General features: G+C 30.7%; 1 protein-coding gene across 1 annotated transcript in view; it reads left to right on the plus strand.

Moving 5' to 3' along the window:
• Positions 1-18,854, plus strand: part of LOC134710153 (mitogen-activated protein kinase kinase kinase 9-like) — a 29,908-nt gene extending 11,054 nt beyond the window's left edge. Inside the window, exons 2-8 of the mRNA XM_063570368.1 lie at positions 4,847-5,027; positions 5,667-5,815; positions 7,169-7,344; positions 8,823-9,069; positions 10,079-10,201; positions 10,973-11,140; positions 12,417-18,854. Of these exons, the coding sequence (XP_063426438.1) occupies positions 4,847-5,027; positions 5,667-5,815; positions 7,169-7,344; positions 8,823-9,069; positions 10,079-10,201; positions 10,973-11,140; positions 12,417-13,516 (2,144 nt within the window). The 3' untranslated portion in view covers positions 13,517-18,854. The remainder of the gene's footprint in view (positions 1-4,846; positions 5,028-5,666; positions 5,816-7,168; positions 7,345-8,822; positions 9,070-10,078; positions 10,202-10,972; positions 11,141-12,416) is intronic.
• The last annotated feature ends 1,363 nt before the right edge of the window (positions 18,855-20,217 follow it).

Below are 20,217 nucleotides of genomic sequence, written 5' to 3' on the forward strand. Positions count from 1 at the left end.
ACATCTCCTACAGTTTTAGTTCCATTTTGGTGTACTTACAAAAAGGTGTATGCAAAATCATAACCAAATATAGATGTATTGCTTTTCGTCCCTTAGGTTATATGCTTAGATAAAGATGATCCAATGAGAAAGGTACCTCAATTTAGAAAGTTAAATAAACTGAAAAAAAAATTTCACTTTGCAATCTTAAACTCTCCCCATTTTTTTTTCCATTTTTCGTTCAATAAATTGTTTATTTTTATTAACGGGAGTTCACTTTTAATTTGTATACGTTTTGGGTCACGAATAAATGGTATTTTAATCATAAAAAGGGGGAATATGCCAGTTTTCAGACAATGCTTTGAGTAGTTATGAAACTTTGGTGACGCCAGGTTTATATCTATCAACATAACCTCCCATTAGTTTTTCATGAATTTGTGATATGACATTGAGAAAATATTATTTCTTAATATTCTTTGAAAAAGCGACGGGCGTAACATGTGCTCATGGCGCAGCTAATTATTTTTATTTTATGGAATTATACCCTTTCAAAGTCTAGGATCGGTTAAGAGCACATTTGAACTTTGCAGTATATCTGAGGTAGTTAATGCACACCTTAGCTGTGCATGATCCTTATTTATGAAAGATTCAAACAAAAAATACCCAACCTCCACTCCTCCCCCAAAATGCAACAGTGTATATATTAAAATTTGTTAAGTCTTTTAAATGAGCAAAGACAGTCATGACAGTACTGAGAGTGAAACAAAGCAAAGCATGCAGTTATATTCCCATTAGAAAAAATGAAAATTACTAACATAATTATATGTAATTTTTTACATAAACTATATTATACATCATTTGATTGACTGTTATGGGTGATATTTGTCACCATGGCAACTGTTGTAATAATACAGCACGATTGCAGTTTAAAGCTCATATATATGCTTCAATGCATGTCTTTTCATAAGGGTTTGGAATTAATTGAGAACATTGAATTCCCCATACCGCAGAATTCAAATTAATAATAACTCTGTTTCCAAGGGAAAAATACGTTAACATGGTGATAAAATTCATGAGAGCCGCACGCAATGTTTTATTTATTTTTGTCAGGTAGTATTCATACTTTGATACTACAATGCTAGAAAGATTTACATATTCTCAATTTTTGGAAAAACACAGGAGAAAATTTGATTATTTCACAATACTTCATGATTTCGAAAAAAAAAGTCTTTTTAAGTATTTTTTAACAAAAATCTAAACGTCGGGGTTGAACTGCAATACTAACTAAGCTCTGAAGCTAAAACCAAGTTATATCGATGTTATACATGTATATGAAATTTCTGAAAATAAAATTGATTCTATTCATTATCATTATTCTATCCATAATCAGACTCTCCGACCAAACGTTATCTTTTCAAGAATCTACATGTATGAATTTTTTTTCAAAATAAACCTACCCCCCCTTTTTTTCCCTAACCTTCGGTTCTTACCTTAATGTTTCATTATATATTATATACAGACAAGACTGTGAGTGAAGCAAAGCATGCAGTCATATTCCAATTTGAATATAAAAACCGTCTATATATAATAAATGTATTTTTTTTACATAAATTTCTATTGATACATTTTAAAATAGATGTTACTATGGGTAATATGTATTTTCATGGTAACTATTTAGGTCAGCAACTATTAACGATGATAATTTAGAGTAAGCTTATGCTTAAATGTATTTTTTTTTTATCAAGTATGGACCAACTCAGTACATTAAAGCTCTAAAACTGCAATATTCTGGAAAAAATAACTCCGTTTCCAAGGAAAAATTCGGTTGCTATGGAGATAAAACTAAGAAAAGTCCCAAGCTTTTTTCTATTTAATTTGGTAAAGTAGTATCCAAACTTCATTACTAAAGTGCTAACTATGCTATACACAGTTGCTCTTTTCTGAAAATCACCACAGAAAATTTTATAATTTCGCAAAAGTCCCAAATTCAGAAAAGTTGAAAATATGCATTTTTTGGCAAAATTTTTCAAAAAAATTACAAATTTGGTTTCCATGCAATCTAAACTAAAATGATGCTCAAACCAAGTTGTATCAATGTTACATATGAAAAATAATGAAAAATGCTTGATTCTATTCCTAATCAGGCTCTGAATTGTAGTGATTTAGCTGATTTTTGGAAGATTTTACCATGCTCCACAACCAAAAAATAGAGTGTCCGTTACCATGGCAACCACTTATATTTTCCCACTCATATTTATTTTTTGAGCAGTATTCAGTTACTGCTTCTTCTAGGCCATTTATAGATAAAATCTGAAACCCTCATAAATCACATGTATATGGCACCCTGCCTGGTTCTTACGAAGAGCTGTACTTAATTTCAATCTTGGAAATTATACTTTTTTTTGCAGTTCATTGTCATATAATGTTTTGATAGGATTATTTTACATTTCCTGATTGTTTATAATTTTCCATGTTTAAAAGATCTCTAAATCACTGCTTAATTAAAAAAAAAATCAACTTTTTGATAACTGATATTTTTTGTTAAAAACAAAATCGGTCAACATGGACATTTTGCAAATTAAATGTAATTTTGGCTTTAAATTTATGCAAAAAAGGGGAAAAAATCCTAAATGTCATTAGTAAACAGGCTAAGATGACATAATATAGTAATATTTTTAATGGAGATGAATTATGACAACAGTTATGTGTATGTCTTTAAAAGTGTGAAATAGGTCAACTTGTGGAATATAAATTAAAAAAAAATAAAAATCACATGACATCTTTTACGTAATGTTTGGTAATTGTTTCTTGTTTTATTGTGAACATTAATAATTTAGTCTTTCTGGACAGTTTTTCTCATAAACATTAAATTTTTAAATTTTGGACATTTGTCATTGTCAAATGCAGGTAATCGGCTGCCAGAATCATTTGGACTAGGATTTATACCATTGTATACTGCAGTTCATATAGATTTGTCATTTCTACCTTGTGACTATGGGAATCCCGTTCTAGCCCACTCACATTAGTTAACCTCATATTAATTAAAATATTGGAAGCTTAACCTATTTTCCATGCTTTTAGTATACATTGTAAAAATAGGAAGATGTGGTATGATTGCCAACATTGCCAATGAGACAATTTTTCATCAGAAATCATACAACATGTATGTTAGCAACAGTCTGACAAAAGCTGTATATGTTGATTATGAAAATAAGGAGATGTGGTATAGTTGCCAATGAGACAATTTTACACCAGAGGCCAAATGCTGTGCAGCAATGCAAGCTACAATAGGCCTCGACATGACAGAATGTAACAAAACAACCTCTGAATTACAGGCTCATGATTTGGGACAGGCACATGTGGTGGGGTTGAACATGTTTTCAGATGCCAAGGCCCAAACTCTCCCAAAGTTTTTGGAGGACGTTTTCACTGAACTACACTTTTTTATTTAGGGCCTAGCTGAAGCCCACCTCTAGGTTTAGGATTTTATCGCTGTGTTGAAGGTTGAAGGCTCATTGATGGAATTGGGCTGTTTTTCTACTCTTTGGTCAGGTTCTCTTTGACACTTTCACTGTTTCCTTTCACAATTTTGTGTATACTTCTATAAAAACATAGACTGTATGACACAGGAGAACCAAAAGACAACATGAGGTCAATATACTGTACTCAACAATAAACAAGTGGCATGACCCATTGTTGTGAATGAAATAAACTGACAGTATTAAACACCAAACTTTATGTAAATCACATGTTAACACTCACTAAACATGCTAAACACTGTAGTAATTACCAACATTTGAAAAAATTGGTGTCATTAATTATTACATGTATAAAAATGTAGTCAGTCATTAATTACTTGATTACACAGTGTGGTCTGTGGTTAGTGGTCAAATAAATTACGGGAAAAATTAGTAGTACAAGTAGTACATTTCAGTCATTTCTTATAAAAAGTAAATAAACTTTTTTTTTCCTTGTTGACATACTAGTAGATCATACAGCCCGTTTTGAATTTTAAGCACTTACGTTAACTTCTTAGATTAATAGCCTTGACTTAGATTTAGCATACATGTATGATCGGGCATTAAATAAAAAGGCTGTAAGACTATTTTAACTTTTCAAAATCTCAGCACAATTGAATTACATGCATTAAGAATTAAAAGAATAAAAACTCTTCATCCTGATAAATTAGATATATTAATTATAATTTTTGATATTAAACAAAGTTTGCTACCAGCTGCCATCCTGGCTATCGATTATACTGTAAACCAAGGATTTGTATAGTTAACTATACAAATCCTTGTGTAAACCAACTTATTTTTGCGAGTGATTTATTTTCGCGACTTTTGTGAGTAGAAAAGTAACGCAAATATAAAACTTCTCAAATATGTACAACTTGGTTCTTTCTTTATTAAACTTCATCAAGTTGATCAGAAAATTGCGAAATTTAATAGCCGGGAAGTAGTCAAGAAAGGATGAAACGCGAAATTAAGTATCCGCGAAAATAAGTTGGTTTACAGTAATCTATTCTGTATTACTGTTCAATAAGAATAGTTATGTTGGAATATCCTCAAACTCCGTCTATATATACTCTATGCACTATGTTTTTCAAGGTAGTTACCTGTATCAGTCAAAAATTGCAATTTAAAGAAGTGTATGTCTTTTTTTAGATAGAGGAAACCTCCCTGCATTCCACATAATATTATGGACATTTGAAACCTTCATGGTAGGAAGTATATTTGCATATGGAAAAACAGAAAGTGTCTGAACATACCCTGTCTTAATTCTGGTTGAGTTATCTACCCTTTTTCTGTTGCAATAATATGCATCATATATATATTTATTACATGTACTATTATTTCTCTTTTAGTACTCATCAAAGAACCAGTAGAGAATGACGACATTTATGAAAAAACTTTGAAAATAACAGACTTTGGTTTAGCAAGAGAGGTATCCAAGACAACCAGGATGAGTGCTGCAGGAACATATGCATGGATGGCACCGGAAGTTATTAAAACTTCTACCTTCTCAAAAAGCAGTGATGTCTGGAGGTATTTAAGTATTATTTATAAAAAAAGAAGATGTGGTGTAATTGCCAATGAGACAACTCTCCACAAGAAACCAAATGACACAAAAATTAACATGTATAGGTTACTGTATGGCGGTTTCGTTTATTTTTCATGAAATCTCAAAAATTGTTTGTTTGTATAAACCGTTAACCAAACAATTTTTGTAAGTTAACTATTTATGTACAATTCATGAGAAGAAAATTAGCATAAATCTATAAATATTCACTAATATCCTAGTCCCGATAATCTCACTAGTGACTTCATCAACAAAGTTATGGAATCACCAAAGTAATTTATTGTAATTCGGCTGCAATGGGTTAAATAAACATAAAATATAAAATAATAAATGGAATGACAGATTTACAAAACTGTAAGGAGCAGTAGCTTTTATAAAAATAAAATGAACAATTGAATACATAAATTTTGACAAAAACAACTTCATTCTTTTTGAAGCAACTTTCTCAAGTTACAGTTCAATTTGTAAATTAGGAGATTTTTTTGAAAGAAAAAAAACTCTATGACAAAGGCAAACAAACAGTCTGGACAAAAATTATATGCCTTTCACACAAAAAAAAACAATATTTGTAATTATTAATAGATATGTTTTTGTGATATTTACAGCTATGGTGTATTATTATGGGAGCTATTAACAGGAGAAACACCATACAAAGGAATCGATGCCCTTGGTGTAGCTTATGGTGTGGCTGTAAACAAGCTGACACTACCGATACCATCTACCTGTCCTGGCCTTTTCTCCAAGCTCATGTCAGGTAAACATAACAGACATAATATGTCATGTTGACCATTTGATTGACAGGTATCAGGCTAGTAGATCAGACCCCTTAGAAAAACATCATTGAAATAATTGGTTAAAGAAAGGTAACATAAGGGACATTCAAACTCATAATTCGAAAATTATGTTATAATGCCTTGGCTAAAAAAGAAAAAGACCAATATATAAACAATAGCACACAAAACACATCATATACAACTAAAGATGGAGAAACTTGAACCACATTGTCAGCCAAAAATGGGGTGTTTTCATGTGCACCGGTAGGGTAGGCAGATCCTGCTCAACATGTGGCACCTGTCATATTAGATCTCATAGATTAGCAAACAAAATTCATTAGCAATGTAACACTGTCTATATTTTTTATGTTATCCAAGTTTATCAGACTCCTGAAGTCATGATGTGCAATAATTATTGCATAGATCATAAACATTAAACTGTGATTACTGTCATGGATATGGAATATCCTTTAAATTCAGAAATTATTGCTAGGTTATTATTAATGTGAATTATGTGACTGAGTGATTATTGTAATGATAAGAATTTACATTCTTATATCTGATACATATAGATATAGGAAGATGTGGTGTGAGTGCCAATGAGACAACTCTCCATCCAAATAACAATTTAAAAATTAAACCATTATAGGTTAAAGTACGGCCTTCAACACGGAGCCTTGGCTCACACCGAACAACAAGCTATAAAGGGCCCCAAAATTACTAGTGTCAAACCATTCAAACGGGAAAACCAACGGTCTAATCTATATAAACAAAACGAGAAACGAGAAACACGTATATATTACATAAACAAACGACAACTACTGTACATCAGATTCCTGACTTAGGACAGGTGCAAACATTTGCAGCAGGATTAAACGTTTTAATGGACCCAAACCTTCTCCCTTTTTCTGAAACAATAGCATAACATCACAACATAGAAAAACATACGATAAAATATCAATTGGCAGACTTAACTCAATCAAAAAACGTATGCTGACTTTCCTGACATTGCAATGATTAATCTCGCATTTTTGTCTATTTTTCAAAAATCCCAATAAATGCATGCAACAATTTTTGAATTAACAGTAATAACAACCTTTATAATATCAATAGGAACATCCATGACACTATGACACCATCAACATAAACCATATATTTGTCAACTGTAACATAACAGAAATATGCATGCAAAAAGTATAGTAACAAAAATACCCAACTCTAAGGAAAATAAAGTCTGGTTGGAAGGTAATAGAATGTATATATATCATTAAACATTTAAATGATTATGCATTCACAGTTCATGGAACAATACTTGACTATTTATATTATAACAGATTGTTGGCATCAGGAATCCCACGAACGGCCAACATTTAAGGAAATTCTGTCTCGTCTTGCGGACATTGCTGCCTCGCCATTTATGACTACACCTCAGGAGTCTTTTCAAACTATGCAAGAAGACTGGCGACTGGAAATTGAAGCTATGTTTGATGAACTCCGTAGTAAAGAAAAGGTAATTTAATCATCACCAGTGTACCAAACTGACCAATAGCAAGGACGATTGTTATAGACAGTAAATTTTTCAAAGTATAGTATTATAATATTGGATTGTGGTATGATTGCCAATGAGACAACAATATACCAGAGAATAAATGACAAAATGTTAACAAATATAGTACTAAAAAAGTTCAAAGATGAGGAAATATGGTACATTAAAGTAAGGGCTGGTCCAGAAATAAATATATTATGGGAAAGTAGGCTCTTTTGATTTTACCCAATTACCACTTAAGGATGTACTTAGGTTAGGTTAGGTGAAAATTAATAAATTAAGAAGTTACAATTGATACTATAATCTGGTAGAGTATCATTTAAGGATAAAAATAAGCTAAAAATTTTGATAGGTCATGGACCTCTTTTTCAAGATATTTGAGATTTAAAATATGGCGGGAAAAGGTTGACTCGGACTTCTACCTTATATTTGCATTGATATTATTAGGTCTCAAAACAAAAGAAAGAAAATTAAGAATCTTCTTAAATTTTGGTAGATGACTTTTCATGAGCCATTAAGTCTTATATGAAAAAATAAATGGGTGTTATGGGGCAAAATATTGTACATTGTATTGTATGGAAAAAAACCAAGGAGTCGGAACATTTGACACAAATTACAAAACCTCACCTTAGTACATCCTTAATTTTAATTCACTATTTTCTTTAATTGTAACAGGTTATCTTTATCAAATTTTAAATTAGTGCCTCTCATACCAGAGAAAATTAGTTCTTAAAGATCCCTAAGCTATTAAACAACATGACTCAATGTGCTACAATTCAAACAAAAAAATTACAGCCTGATTGAAGTTCAAAACAAAACACAAATATGTTGGACAGCTATTAATGGTTATAATGAATTACAGGCTCCTGTTAATATGAAAATAACGAGTTTTGGTATGATTGCCAATGAGACAACTATCCACCAAAGTGTTAAAATAAAAATACTGCCTCATTATCTAAGAATTTCCCATTCAATTTCGAGAGAAGGAAATGTTTATTATAAAACTGATTTATTTGAGCTAGTTCCAAATGAGTTCAGTGTTCCCCTTAATTTTTGTTAAATTTTTATGCCCCACCTACGATAGAAGAGGGGCATTATGTTTTCTGGTCTGTGCGTCCATTCGTCCGTCTGTCCTGCTTCAGGTTAAATTTTGTGGTCAAGGTAGTTTTTGATGAAGTTGAAGTCCAATGGACATTAAACTTGGTACACATGTTCCCTATGATATGATCTTTCTTATTTTAATGCCAAATTAGAGATTTTACTCCAATTTCACGGTCCAATGAACTTAGAAAATGAAAGGGCGAGTAGGGCATTCGTGTACTGAGGACACATTCTTGTTAAACAGTACAATAGGTTATCATTCAAAAATAAAATAAGGCCTAAGAAGTAGAACAACTGTTTTAAACACCAGAAATACATTGTATATTTGATTTTTTGAACAGGAACTACGTTGTAGAGAGGAAGAACTGACAAAAGCAGCATTACAACAGAAGAAAGTGGAGGAATTGTTACATAAACGAGAGCAAGAGCTGAAAGAAAGAGAAATAGAGCTTGTAGAAAGAGAACTTAACATTATGATTTTACAACAGATTATGGGAGCCCCAAAACCAAGAATTAGGAAGGGAAAGTTTAAAAAGAGTCGTCTGAAATTAATCAAAGCTGGAGGCCCTGCTATTAGTCAGCCTTCAGGTAACATGACTGAATTTTATACTGAGTTGGTTATTTTATATTCTCAGAAACTGTGTTAGGTGTGAAAATTTGAAGCCTTTGAAACAAGGTGGACTTTTTATAGCAACATTTTAAATTTCCTATTTGCTGACTAAACAGAAGTTTTTGACAATTTGTTTTGTATGCAACCACTTTGAAATGAACATTAAAAATACTAATTACCAGTTTAAAGTTCTGATGATTAAATAAAACCACATTCACATCCCAATGCAAAAAGATCATACAACGCTTTGAATTAAAACAAAATAGTTGCAGTGAAAAAAGAACATCAATCTGTTACAACACACAACAATTGTATGCAGACTTTATAAACACAGGTCTAGAGTATGATTGGTCTTAAAAATAGAATTTAAAGAATGATCTGTAAGCAAATAAAAGTTTAAGACAATACAGTTAGTCTGTGAGAAGTAACATGACATACTGTGGATTTATTTATTTTGTGGTACCAATTATCGTGGATTAAGGAAAACTTACATGTTCATGGATATTTCATTTCTTGTTTTACCGAAGTTTGCATACAAATCAATAGAAAATTGTTATTGGTTGTACATTTAATTTCATGATTATAATATACCCACGAAATCCAGAAAAATTTGTATCCAACTAATAATAATGAAACTACAGTATTCTGAAATAATTGAATTTATTATGTCATTAAAGAAGACATGTTGAGAGATAAAAATATCTTTTTCATAGTTGTCATTTGTGAGACTTTTAGGAATGGCTGCCAAATTTTTATTTTTTGGGTACATGTATTAAATTTTTGGCACATGCGATGTTGTCTTGTTCTTGACTGAAGAGAGACAACTCTTATTAAATTTTTAGATCCAACTTGATATTATACTACATGGAAAGATTTCAGTGTACTATTCCAGAAAAAATGGCTTGTTTTTGTTTATATCTGCATTAACAGTTAATTAAAACATGGATCTTTTTCTCCAAAATTATATGAATTCCATTTTTGTTTCAGATTTCCGCCATAACATTACAGTACAACATGAGTTTCATCCTCCTGCACCGTCAAGTCCTGATAGTCATGATAGTCCACCTCAGTCTCCTGCGTATACACCAGCAAGACTTCGTGCAATAGCATGTAAGATTACAATTTTATATATATTGTCACTTTTTTGGGTAATTCCATAAATTAACATCTGGCAATGTAATATTTTTTAGTACTTTCTATGCTTTTGCGGTGAAAAATACATTTTGTTGCTATGTTTAGTAACCTCTTTACAGGTTTCCAACTAACATAAGTTTATTTTTTCATGAAAATTGGTCAAAACTTGGATAAATATAAAGATTCTATGTTTTGTATTTATCCTAATGGCATTGCCATAGGAACCAAAACATGACGATCATATTAAATAACTACAGTAACTCCTATATAGTTATGAGGGTTATTTTCACTGGTTGTAAATTTTTGCTTATTTTCACAGATAGAACAAAATGGCAAATTTTAAAGTACACATACAAAGGTATTGATAAAAGTTTTGAATCTGCCAAAATGATAACCGCTAAATTATTTCGTATACCTTACTGTAAATTCAGAAAATATCGCGTGCATTTATTATTGCGATTTATTCATTTAAGACTATAATGTGATTTTAATTTTTGCGACATGAAAAAAAATCCTGTCTAGTTCATAGAAAATATTTCAAAATGTGAGTTTGAATTATTGTGATTTTCACCCTGTTGCATTTTCGCAATAATTAAAACATCGCAATAATTTCTGAATTTACAGTATTCAATGAAATTTGGGAAATTTTACACTTGCAAAATATAACCTCCTATACAGTATCTTGGTGCAAGGTAAAGTTCAGTGAAGAAAATCCTCAAATAATTCTTTTGTGTAAATATTTTACAGATCCAGCATCAGAAGGGGTAAAGGGGAGGACATGGGGACCAAGTTCAGTTCAGAAGGAGAGACATCAACGACAATCAATTTACTTTGCTGATGGAAGATGGTCTAAAAGTGCTCCAACGCTGAAGAATATGGGCGGACATTCCAACATCGGAGCTCTCAGAGATTTATGTAATATTTTGATTTATTTAGACATCTTATTTAAAACCTTGAATCTCCTTTTATTTATCCTGCAATTAGCCAACTATTGTACAAATAACAGGTATACAAATAAATTTTTGCTTTATTTGTACTTTCACAAATAAATTCTCCTGTTAACCCACTTCAATGTTGAGCAAGCGGTAATATGAATATTTCTGTTTCCAAACCAGTTCATTTTGGGGTCCTCTTCGCGGTCTGCGTTTCACTGTGTTGATTTCTTTGAGAAATTAGAGAAAATTATTTAGATTTTAATAATTAAATTTTCAAGTGATAGGAGAAATTTCAGGATAAAAACAACATACATATATTGTATATTTATTAAGATGACAGCCAATTTCTCAAAACAATGATTTCTTTAATTAAAAATTTATGAACATTTGATTTACATAAAGCTGTTTACCCTTAGGTTCCTTATGTTTGCTACTGAGATTCAAAGTAACATTTCATATACTATATAAAGTCTTGTTCAATGGAGAATGTATACTGCATCAAAATAATTAAAAATACAAATACTCTTGGCTTTTAATTTGAAATGCATGGTAAGAAATGAATTTTAGATTACAAATGGTGCTAAAATAATAAAAATTGCACAATTTATACTATCATCAGCACTCTTCTTATTTAATCACAAAAACAAAAGTAATGATAAACAACTAGCATTGTATTAATGAATGGGGAAATGATGGTATAAAATAATCAGTGCACTGGAAGAAGGATTTTCCGAAATGGACAAATGGTTGGTAAGCCTATTTTGAAATGTATGAATTCAAATTACATCTACCTACAGAAATAGTGGAAGATAAAAAATGAAAACACTCATAGATACCTGTTACCCTTTTTGTGTTCTTTATCCTAAAATATATACTGTAGCTCAGATGGATTTCACATACATTCTCAGCATGGACAGTGTCAATGACTGGATGCACCCAAGCTGTGATGAAGATGTGGTATGATTGCCAATGAGACAACTATCCATCCAAATTAATGAACTTAATAAGAGGCAGCTTTGTCACAAATTTTTATCAATGTATGATGTTAGATGCTTTGAAAAGTTAAGTTTGAGAATTGTATGATTGCTGGTATTTATGAAAAGTATATATGTTTCACGGTTTAACTTACAAATGCATTGAAAAAACATTGAAATCAAGTTTCCACAGAAATACAAGTATAAGTTTTCCTCAATTCAAGAATATTGGTATCCCATTATTTAACCAATCAATTTACATAATTGTTCTTTACTTTTCAGATGATGATGAAAATGACTGGCCATCAGACGTGAACGATTCTAAAAAACACATTCCAAATGGTGGAGAAATGAGCAGTTTTAAATTGTCAAATAAACGGTCTGATAAGTCAGACAAAATAATCGATAGTGCTTTAATGAACATGGCTTCTATGTTGTGTTCAGTGGCTATTGGTTATGATGTACGGGTTCCAATTCAGAAAGATGACACAAAAGTGACTCGCAGGAAGAGAGACTCTTATATCGGGAACCGTAGAGATGCTTATAATCAAGCCGTTCGTGACTCGTTTATTGAATCGGATGATGCAGCTGCATATCGTTTTACTTCGGCAGCAGGGTATCCACATAATACATATCATGGATATCAGGTGAAACGGAGACCAAGTTTAAACTTTGATGATCTGCCTCTGCAGTTTAAGGACTTTGCGGAATGTGACAGCCCATCTACTCTTCAATCTACAAGTACACTTACATCCCAGACGACGGTTCAGAGGAGGTCGTTGTATGGAAGTGATAGTGACTCACCTATTCCAGAACGAACCCATAACGTTTTACAACGTCAGACATCAAATAGTAGCAATTATGACACTCCAAAATCTTCTAAAAATAGGCATTCAGTGACGTTTGAGGACGATGTTTTACGTGATGCCAAAAACTTGTCATTTGTAAATACCTCATCACAAGATCAGGGTTCACAAAATTCCAGGAATTCTTCAGAGTATTCAAAGCGTCAGTCAGAACAGAGTGATCCTGCTCCACCTATACCTCCCAGGAGAAAACCTAACGGTGAAACCCCTGAGAGGCCAAAAACCTTGGACATGGGGCCACGCAATAGGCCCACTCTCACACGATATTCTGCTACACAGCCAATGTTTAACGGGGAAAAAGATTCTCCACAAAGTTCAGGTGACATAGTTTCTAGTTCCGATAATACACCATACTTCTCTACAAGATCGAGTTTGTCACCTGGTCACACCCCACCTCATATTGCCCATCAGACGACACTGCTAGATATTGATGTAGACGGCCAGAGTCAGGATGGTACAAGACCATTACTGTATGGCCAAAAATTTACAATTTCTGATAATGATGTACTTTACTGAACAAAACCAGTTTCAGAGCAACTCTGAATAATTTTTTTTTAAATTTGATTGCTGTATTTTTACCTCTTTCTAATAAATTGCCTTACTGAAAGAAGAAAAAATCATTTTTTACCAAGAAAATTTCATATTCATGTTCAATATTTTTTTACTTGGTTTTAAATTTCAAACTATGCAGTATATTTATTTTCCCTACTAACTGATCAAAGCAAATATAACAAAATTGAGATACAGCAAACAAAATGTTTTAGAAAATTGCCTGCATTTTATTTTTATATTGCATTATGTATTTTTTATTTTTTTTTGCATTTATTGAGTTCCATTTACCAAAAATGTTAAATCAGTTAGTAAATGTATAATTTCTGTGGCTTTTCTCTGTTGTTTTCTCAAAACATTTTAGTCAAAAAGATCTAATTAATTACCACCTGTACTGCAATTATTTGTATTGAGTTATTTATATACATTGTTACTATATTCTTCCATTAATTTCACCTGATTAACAATGGATTAATTGGCTGCATAAAAATAAACAGTCTGAAAAAGGAAAGAGCTAAAAAGTATGATACATGTATATATATACACAAAGATTCTACCACTGCATTGAGAATTTTACAATAGTATTTAACTTCAGATGGTTAATATTATAATTTAACTGTTCATATTGAGAAATATCTAATTGTGAAAATATAATTATATACTATTCTATAAATACTACATGTACTATGCAGCCAATTAAGCCTTTGTAAATCAGGTGAAAATTATACAATAATAACCACATCCTAGAAACATAGTAACGGTAAAATTCAAATGTTAGAGAAGCAATTTAGTTCACAAGTAGATATTATAACTAGTTCACAGTATACTGAACATGACATGTGAAGCATCACATCATTCCAGTTACACTGTTTTCATTTCTTACCTTTTTTGGCGGAGGAAATATATAAATTAATATTTTTACAGAATTTTAATTAGTCCAGTTAATGTACTTCAAAATTATTGGCCAAACTTTATAAAATAAATGTTGATAAAAACACATTTAAATGTTCTACTGAAAAATGGACTGAGTTGGTGCATCTCTTCTTTTGTTCAGTATAAAAAATGAAAAGTTTTAGATGTGTAGTTTATCTTTATCACTTATTGTACCATGTTGACTCTTTTTATCCACCGAAATCTATAAAAAATAAATGATTAGCTCTTCATTAATCCGCAAAGGTGAACGTTCATAAATAATCATAAATGCATTAGTTTGGCCCATAAATATCAAATTCTCTAGTATTCTAAATAGATATATCAATGGGTCAAAGATATTATGTATAACATACTACTTTCTTTTCTCAATTTCATAAAATGATTCATTTTTATGCTGGAAAGTAGCATTAGAAACTTCCTCCAATTTGTTTTTAAATGACTAGAGGAACTATAAATGAAAAATTACTTTCATTTTGCATAGGTTTTTCAATATAATCGAATGTCATTCTTTTTTTTTATCGCAAACTACATTATTTTCAGAGTTGATCTGAACGGACTTGTGATATGTACAGGTTTTTTTGTATATTTTAATTGCTATTAAATCAAAGAATTTTAATTAAGTTTATGGAAGGCCATTTTAAGAACAAAAATATTTTTGTTATTTGTTATATATACTATTTGTACTAAAGTGTATTTGTAAAAAAAAGATAAAAAGTGAATGTTATTTATATATATTGTGTATTTTTGTTATGTAAAAATGTATGTAGATAATGGTCACTCATATATTCACAATTTTATTACTTATTATAATATAAGAACTAGGATGAGTGAATATTTGTGACGAAAAACCTGGGTAAAATAAATCTGACATCACAAAATGAAATCCATACAATGGTGCAGTGCTAAACTAGTCATTGATTCATAAAACTGTCTGTCTTCATTGAGTCGAGGGATTTGATTGGTTAAATACTGTCTGTCTTCATTGAGTCGAGGGATTTGATTGGTTGAATACTGTCTGTCTTCATTGAATGAAGGGAATTGATTGGTCCACTTGTAAATCTTACAGTTGTCATTGTTACAGATAAAAATTAAATTTACATAATGTTGGAAGAGAGGTTTTCATAAATATGAAAATTGGAAATTATTTAAATCAGCTTTATTTCAGGATTTTTCAAGATTTGACCTAGATATCATAAAAATTGAAAATGAAGTAATATGAAAAATTAAAGTAGACATATTTCAAGAGTAATTCTTTTGGATAGTTTTAAAAATCAAGAAGCACAGTTGTGATCTAAATCAGACTTGTAAGAAAAATATTGACCCTTAGAATTAATAGGATTTGTTTTTTGCAGTTTGGCACTTTCTTTAAACATTCTTTAAACTGGCAAAAAATTCAAACATATGATGGAATTGACAAAAATCAGTATATATATTCAATTTTGTCTCTTTGAAAAGTTTGTCTATAAAAGGCTATTATTAAAAGCACAAGGATTAAGTTTAACTACAGAAAAGATTACAAGTATTTTTCACCAACAAACCATTATAAACATTGAAGCAGTTGATCTGATTGTTACCATGGTTACATAGGGATCTGATGTAAATAGTATTGAGTTCAGCATAATATCATTGTCAGATTTATGTTACTTGGGGTAGGTGCAATACTCAAATTTAGTTACGTTGCTAAATATAGAATTTATATGGCTAGTAGATGGTAGGTCATAATATTATCATCAAGCTCCGTTATAATTCATTGAGTTTTACGAACAAGAAAGGTAGATAATTTTACATACTGTGGATTCGTTTATTTTTTGTGGGAACCAATTTTCATGGAAAAATGAAATCTTGCAATTTTGTGGATATTTGATTCCGTAGTTTTGTCAAAGTCTGCATATAACCCAATAGCAAATGTGTACTTCGTTGAATATTTAAATTCATGGTTCACTCGTACCAATGAAATCCATGAAAATTAGTATCCCATGAATAATAATGAATCCACAGTATACCCTTGGATTTTTATTCACCAATGTATTATTTTTATTTAACAGAAACTTATTTGTTTTTGTTAAGTCAGTTTTGTACATTTTATTTAAGATGTTAAAGTATGGTAGATGAAATCATATGTTGATTTTCTTATGTAAACTTTTATTTTGTTTGTAATCCCAATTTGCCTTTTTAGAATCTAAAGGAATATGGGTAATCTCTTTATACACCAAAATGAAAATAATGTTAGTCATTAGTTGACTTTCTGGGTTTTTTTTTAAAGTTTTAAACCAATCACAACATTTTGGTTTATGCTTTTGAAATATTTCCCAAAATGCATTAGATTTTGAAACGGCCAATTATTGACCTGTAAATCACGTGTTTTGTTTTGATTTGATTTATTTCTTTTAAAAAAAATATTGACTAAGGAGAGTACTTTTTTTCCTCTAATTATATAACAAGTAGTTCACTATTTTATCGTTGACTTGAATTTTAATAGTCAGTAGATGAGAATATTATGACCTACTCTTGTGCTTATTATTATGTAAAATGGTATCTACTTAAGTTAGTAGGCAGTAACTGTGATTTAAAAACACCAAACAACTTTCAGGAGTGATGTACACTAAGGTGGTTTATTTGTGATTACAGTGGACAACTGAGTAGTGAGTGATTTTGACTATTTTTAAAATGACTGATCCAGCATATTCTGATTTAGAGGTGTCAGGGTTTTGAATATGGGAGGGGAGGGGCAGGCCTCTTTTATAATAAATTTTACTAAAGGAAAATTTGATCATAATTTTTACTGAAATGGGGATGAATTTTTCATCTCATTTAATAATTTTTTATGAAATCAGTTGTAGATACATAAAACCAGTCCCACAGTAATGGCTGATTTATGTGTATATTGTTTAGTAAGCAGAATGAAGACATTATAATACCAAATTTCTTAATTCACTTGCTCAAATTTAATATAAACAGAACAAAAAATTTAAATTGTATAAACATGTGTTTACACGGTTTAATGAATTTTTAACTAGATGAACAATTTTTATAGTATCTTAACGTTGTGACTTTAAATGATTTTTAGTTATTTAAGGATTTTTTTAAACTTTTGATCTGAAAAAATAAAATGTGATAGAAATGTGCTAAATATGAATGGCAATATTTACCAACGATCAGCAAAAATCAATCATTGGAATTAAGAAGTGCATTTAAATTGAGCAGAAATTCCTAAAACTTACCATAAAATCAAAATCGTCCTTTAATATTTTTTCTATATAATCGAGTGAGTGAAATCAAAAGTTTCAAGTTGATTGTGTAAAAAGAAAAAGTCATTAAAATCGAGCCAAGTACTTTTTCATATCTATGTACTTAATTTGATATTATTTTATATCATAATTATTTGAATATTTATAAATTGTCTCCAAATATTAAAGTGCTAGAAGATTTGAATTTTCATGTCATTTACAAGTCTCACATATCACCCAGTGATAAATTATAGTTAGTACACATGTATATCAAAAATCAAATGTATTCCCCCTAGAGGACCCCTACCTAGATTTTACTTCCTGTTTAGGGTCACACTGAATTTTCAATGATAGTCCCAAAAGAGAAAAACAGGGTTTTGGTTTATTTTTGTAATAATCATATATATATCTAAAAGAAACATTAGAATATTAGCTTTCAGTAGAATATATTCTGGAATATACGACAGAATACTGTGGATTCATGTATTTCTCTAGGTACCAATTTTTGTGGACAAATGATTATATGGTTTTGCCAAAATCTACATAAAAAACCCTAAAGAAAAAATGTAATTCATTTCACACTTTAATTTGTTGCTAACCTTTATCAACGAAAACAATGAAATTTGGTACCGATCGAATAATTATGAATCCACTGTACTGCAATTTGTAGGTATTGTGTAAAGGATGGAAAAGTATAAGATTACAGCTATTTTTATAATGCATTTAGTTTGAAGGTTTGATAGGCTTGCTTGCTTGTATAAATTTTTGCAAACACATCCAATAGCATTAAAAAAGCTGAAGCACAACCTTTTAATTGATTGCAATTGCAAAACTTAATTGAAATGCTTGAGCAAACAGTCATCAAAACAAAACAAGCAAGCCAACCAAACCTTTAACCTACATGCATGTGGAAAAAAGCTGTAAGTGATAAATGTATTGCAATGTTGTTTGGTGTTTTATTGATAAGCATTTATATTTTATTTAATAGATCTAACGCTGTTGTATATGCTTATTTTTATTTTATATGAATTAATATAACAGTAAAAACACAATATATTTCTGTCATCACAAAATGAAGTGTATTGATTTATGTGGAATGGGATTTTCTGAGGAAATGACCAAAAATAAAAACTACAACAGATTTATCTTTCTTTGTCAAGATCTATTCTTTAATCAAATTTTGTGTCTTTGCCCTTCTTATTTTGGTTAGGTGTATGCAAAATCTGACTGGGAAAATGTCTACCAGCTCTTTCAGCTTTCAATTCAGATCCTTGAAAAATCATAGATTACGAATATTTTGAAGCTATCTTACTGCTCCATTGTATGAAGGAATTGTTTTAGGAATTTTCCCCTATTTTTCCAACCTTGGAATCTTTTTAAGAATATTTACAAAAGACAGTACCTATTAAGTAATTGTGCAATCAACCTCAAACCATCACAGAAAGATAGCACACATATTAAGTTGCCTACATGGATATGTTTGAAGTATTATGTTTTTCAGTTTGTGCATCCATTCTTCCTTCTGTCTGTCCCACTTCAGGTCATAGTTTTTTGTCAAGATAGTTTTTGATGAAGGCGGAACTCCAATCAACCTGAACATAGTTCTGTTCAGTGATTCTTCTAATTTTAATGCCAAATTAGAATTTTTACAACAATTTCACAGACCACTGAACATAGAAAATCATAGTGTGATTGGGGTGTCAATGTTCTGAATTGGACACTTTCTTATTTCTCTATTATTTTTCCATAATCAAGGATTTATTTGATTGTGTTAAAGATTTCATATTAAATGTTCAAACTAGATGTGTTGGTAAGATATCAATGCCCCTTTGTGGAATCCTTAAAAGATAATTGAGGTGTACCATGGCCAGGGATAGGAAATTTAAACCTTTATGTCTGTTTCTTTGCTCACATATTGTTGTCAATATATTGGAATTCTACATGACTGCCATACAAGTGAGAGGTTTAGCAAGCCACAAAACTAGGTCTAATTCACCATTTTCTTCATCAGATACATTTTCAAAGGTAAATTCCACAGTAAAAATAAACAAGAACTATTTGATGCCAAGCAATGAGCTTTAATGTCCAATCAAGTACAATTCATGCAATCTTCAAAGTCTTAGGAAAACACCAAAAAATAGTTGAACTTTACAAAATGCATCTTTAATCTTTAGCCATCAGTACAGACATTTAAAAAAGTCGCTGCCAATGTTTGGTTACAAAATAAAGGAAGAAAGAACATAGGTGATCTATATGCCACTTAACTTTAAGTTATCATGCATATGTGAATTTCTCATTTATTACTAGTGACAGTGGTCAATAGAATGATTAAAAGGTATTAGAGGTTTTCTATCTTTAAACCAATTTTCAAGGTTCACTCTCAAGTCAGTTTCTCATCTGCCAGAGGCAATGAAATGTTTGTCAATGAATGCTGCACAAAGAAAAGTTTGTGTCATGTGCAACTCCTACTAGATATCCTTACATTATTTAAACTCCAATGTGCAACCC

The sequence above is a fragment of the Mytilus trossulus genome, chromosome 3 (genome assembly GCF_036588685.1).
Source record: "Mytilus trossulus isolate FHL-02 chromosome 3, PNRI_Mtr1.1.1.hap1, whole genome shotgun sequence".
NCBI lineage: Eukaryota > Metazoa > Mollusca > Bivalvia > Mytilida > Mytilidae > Mytilus > Mytilus trossulus.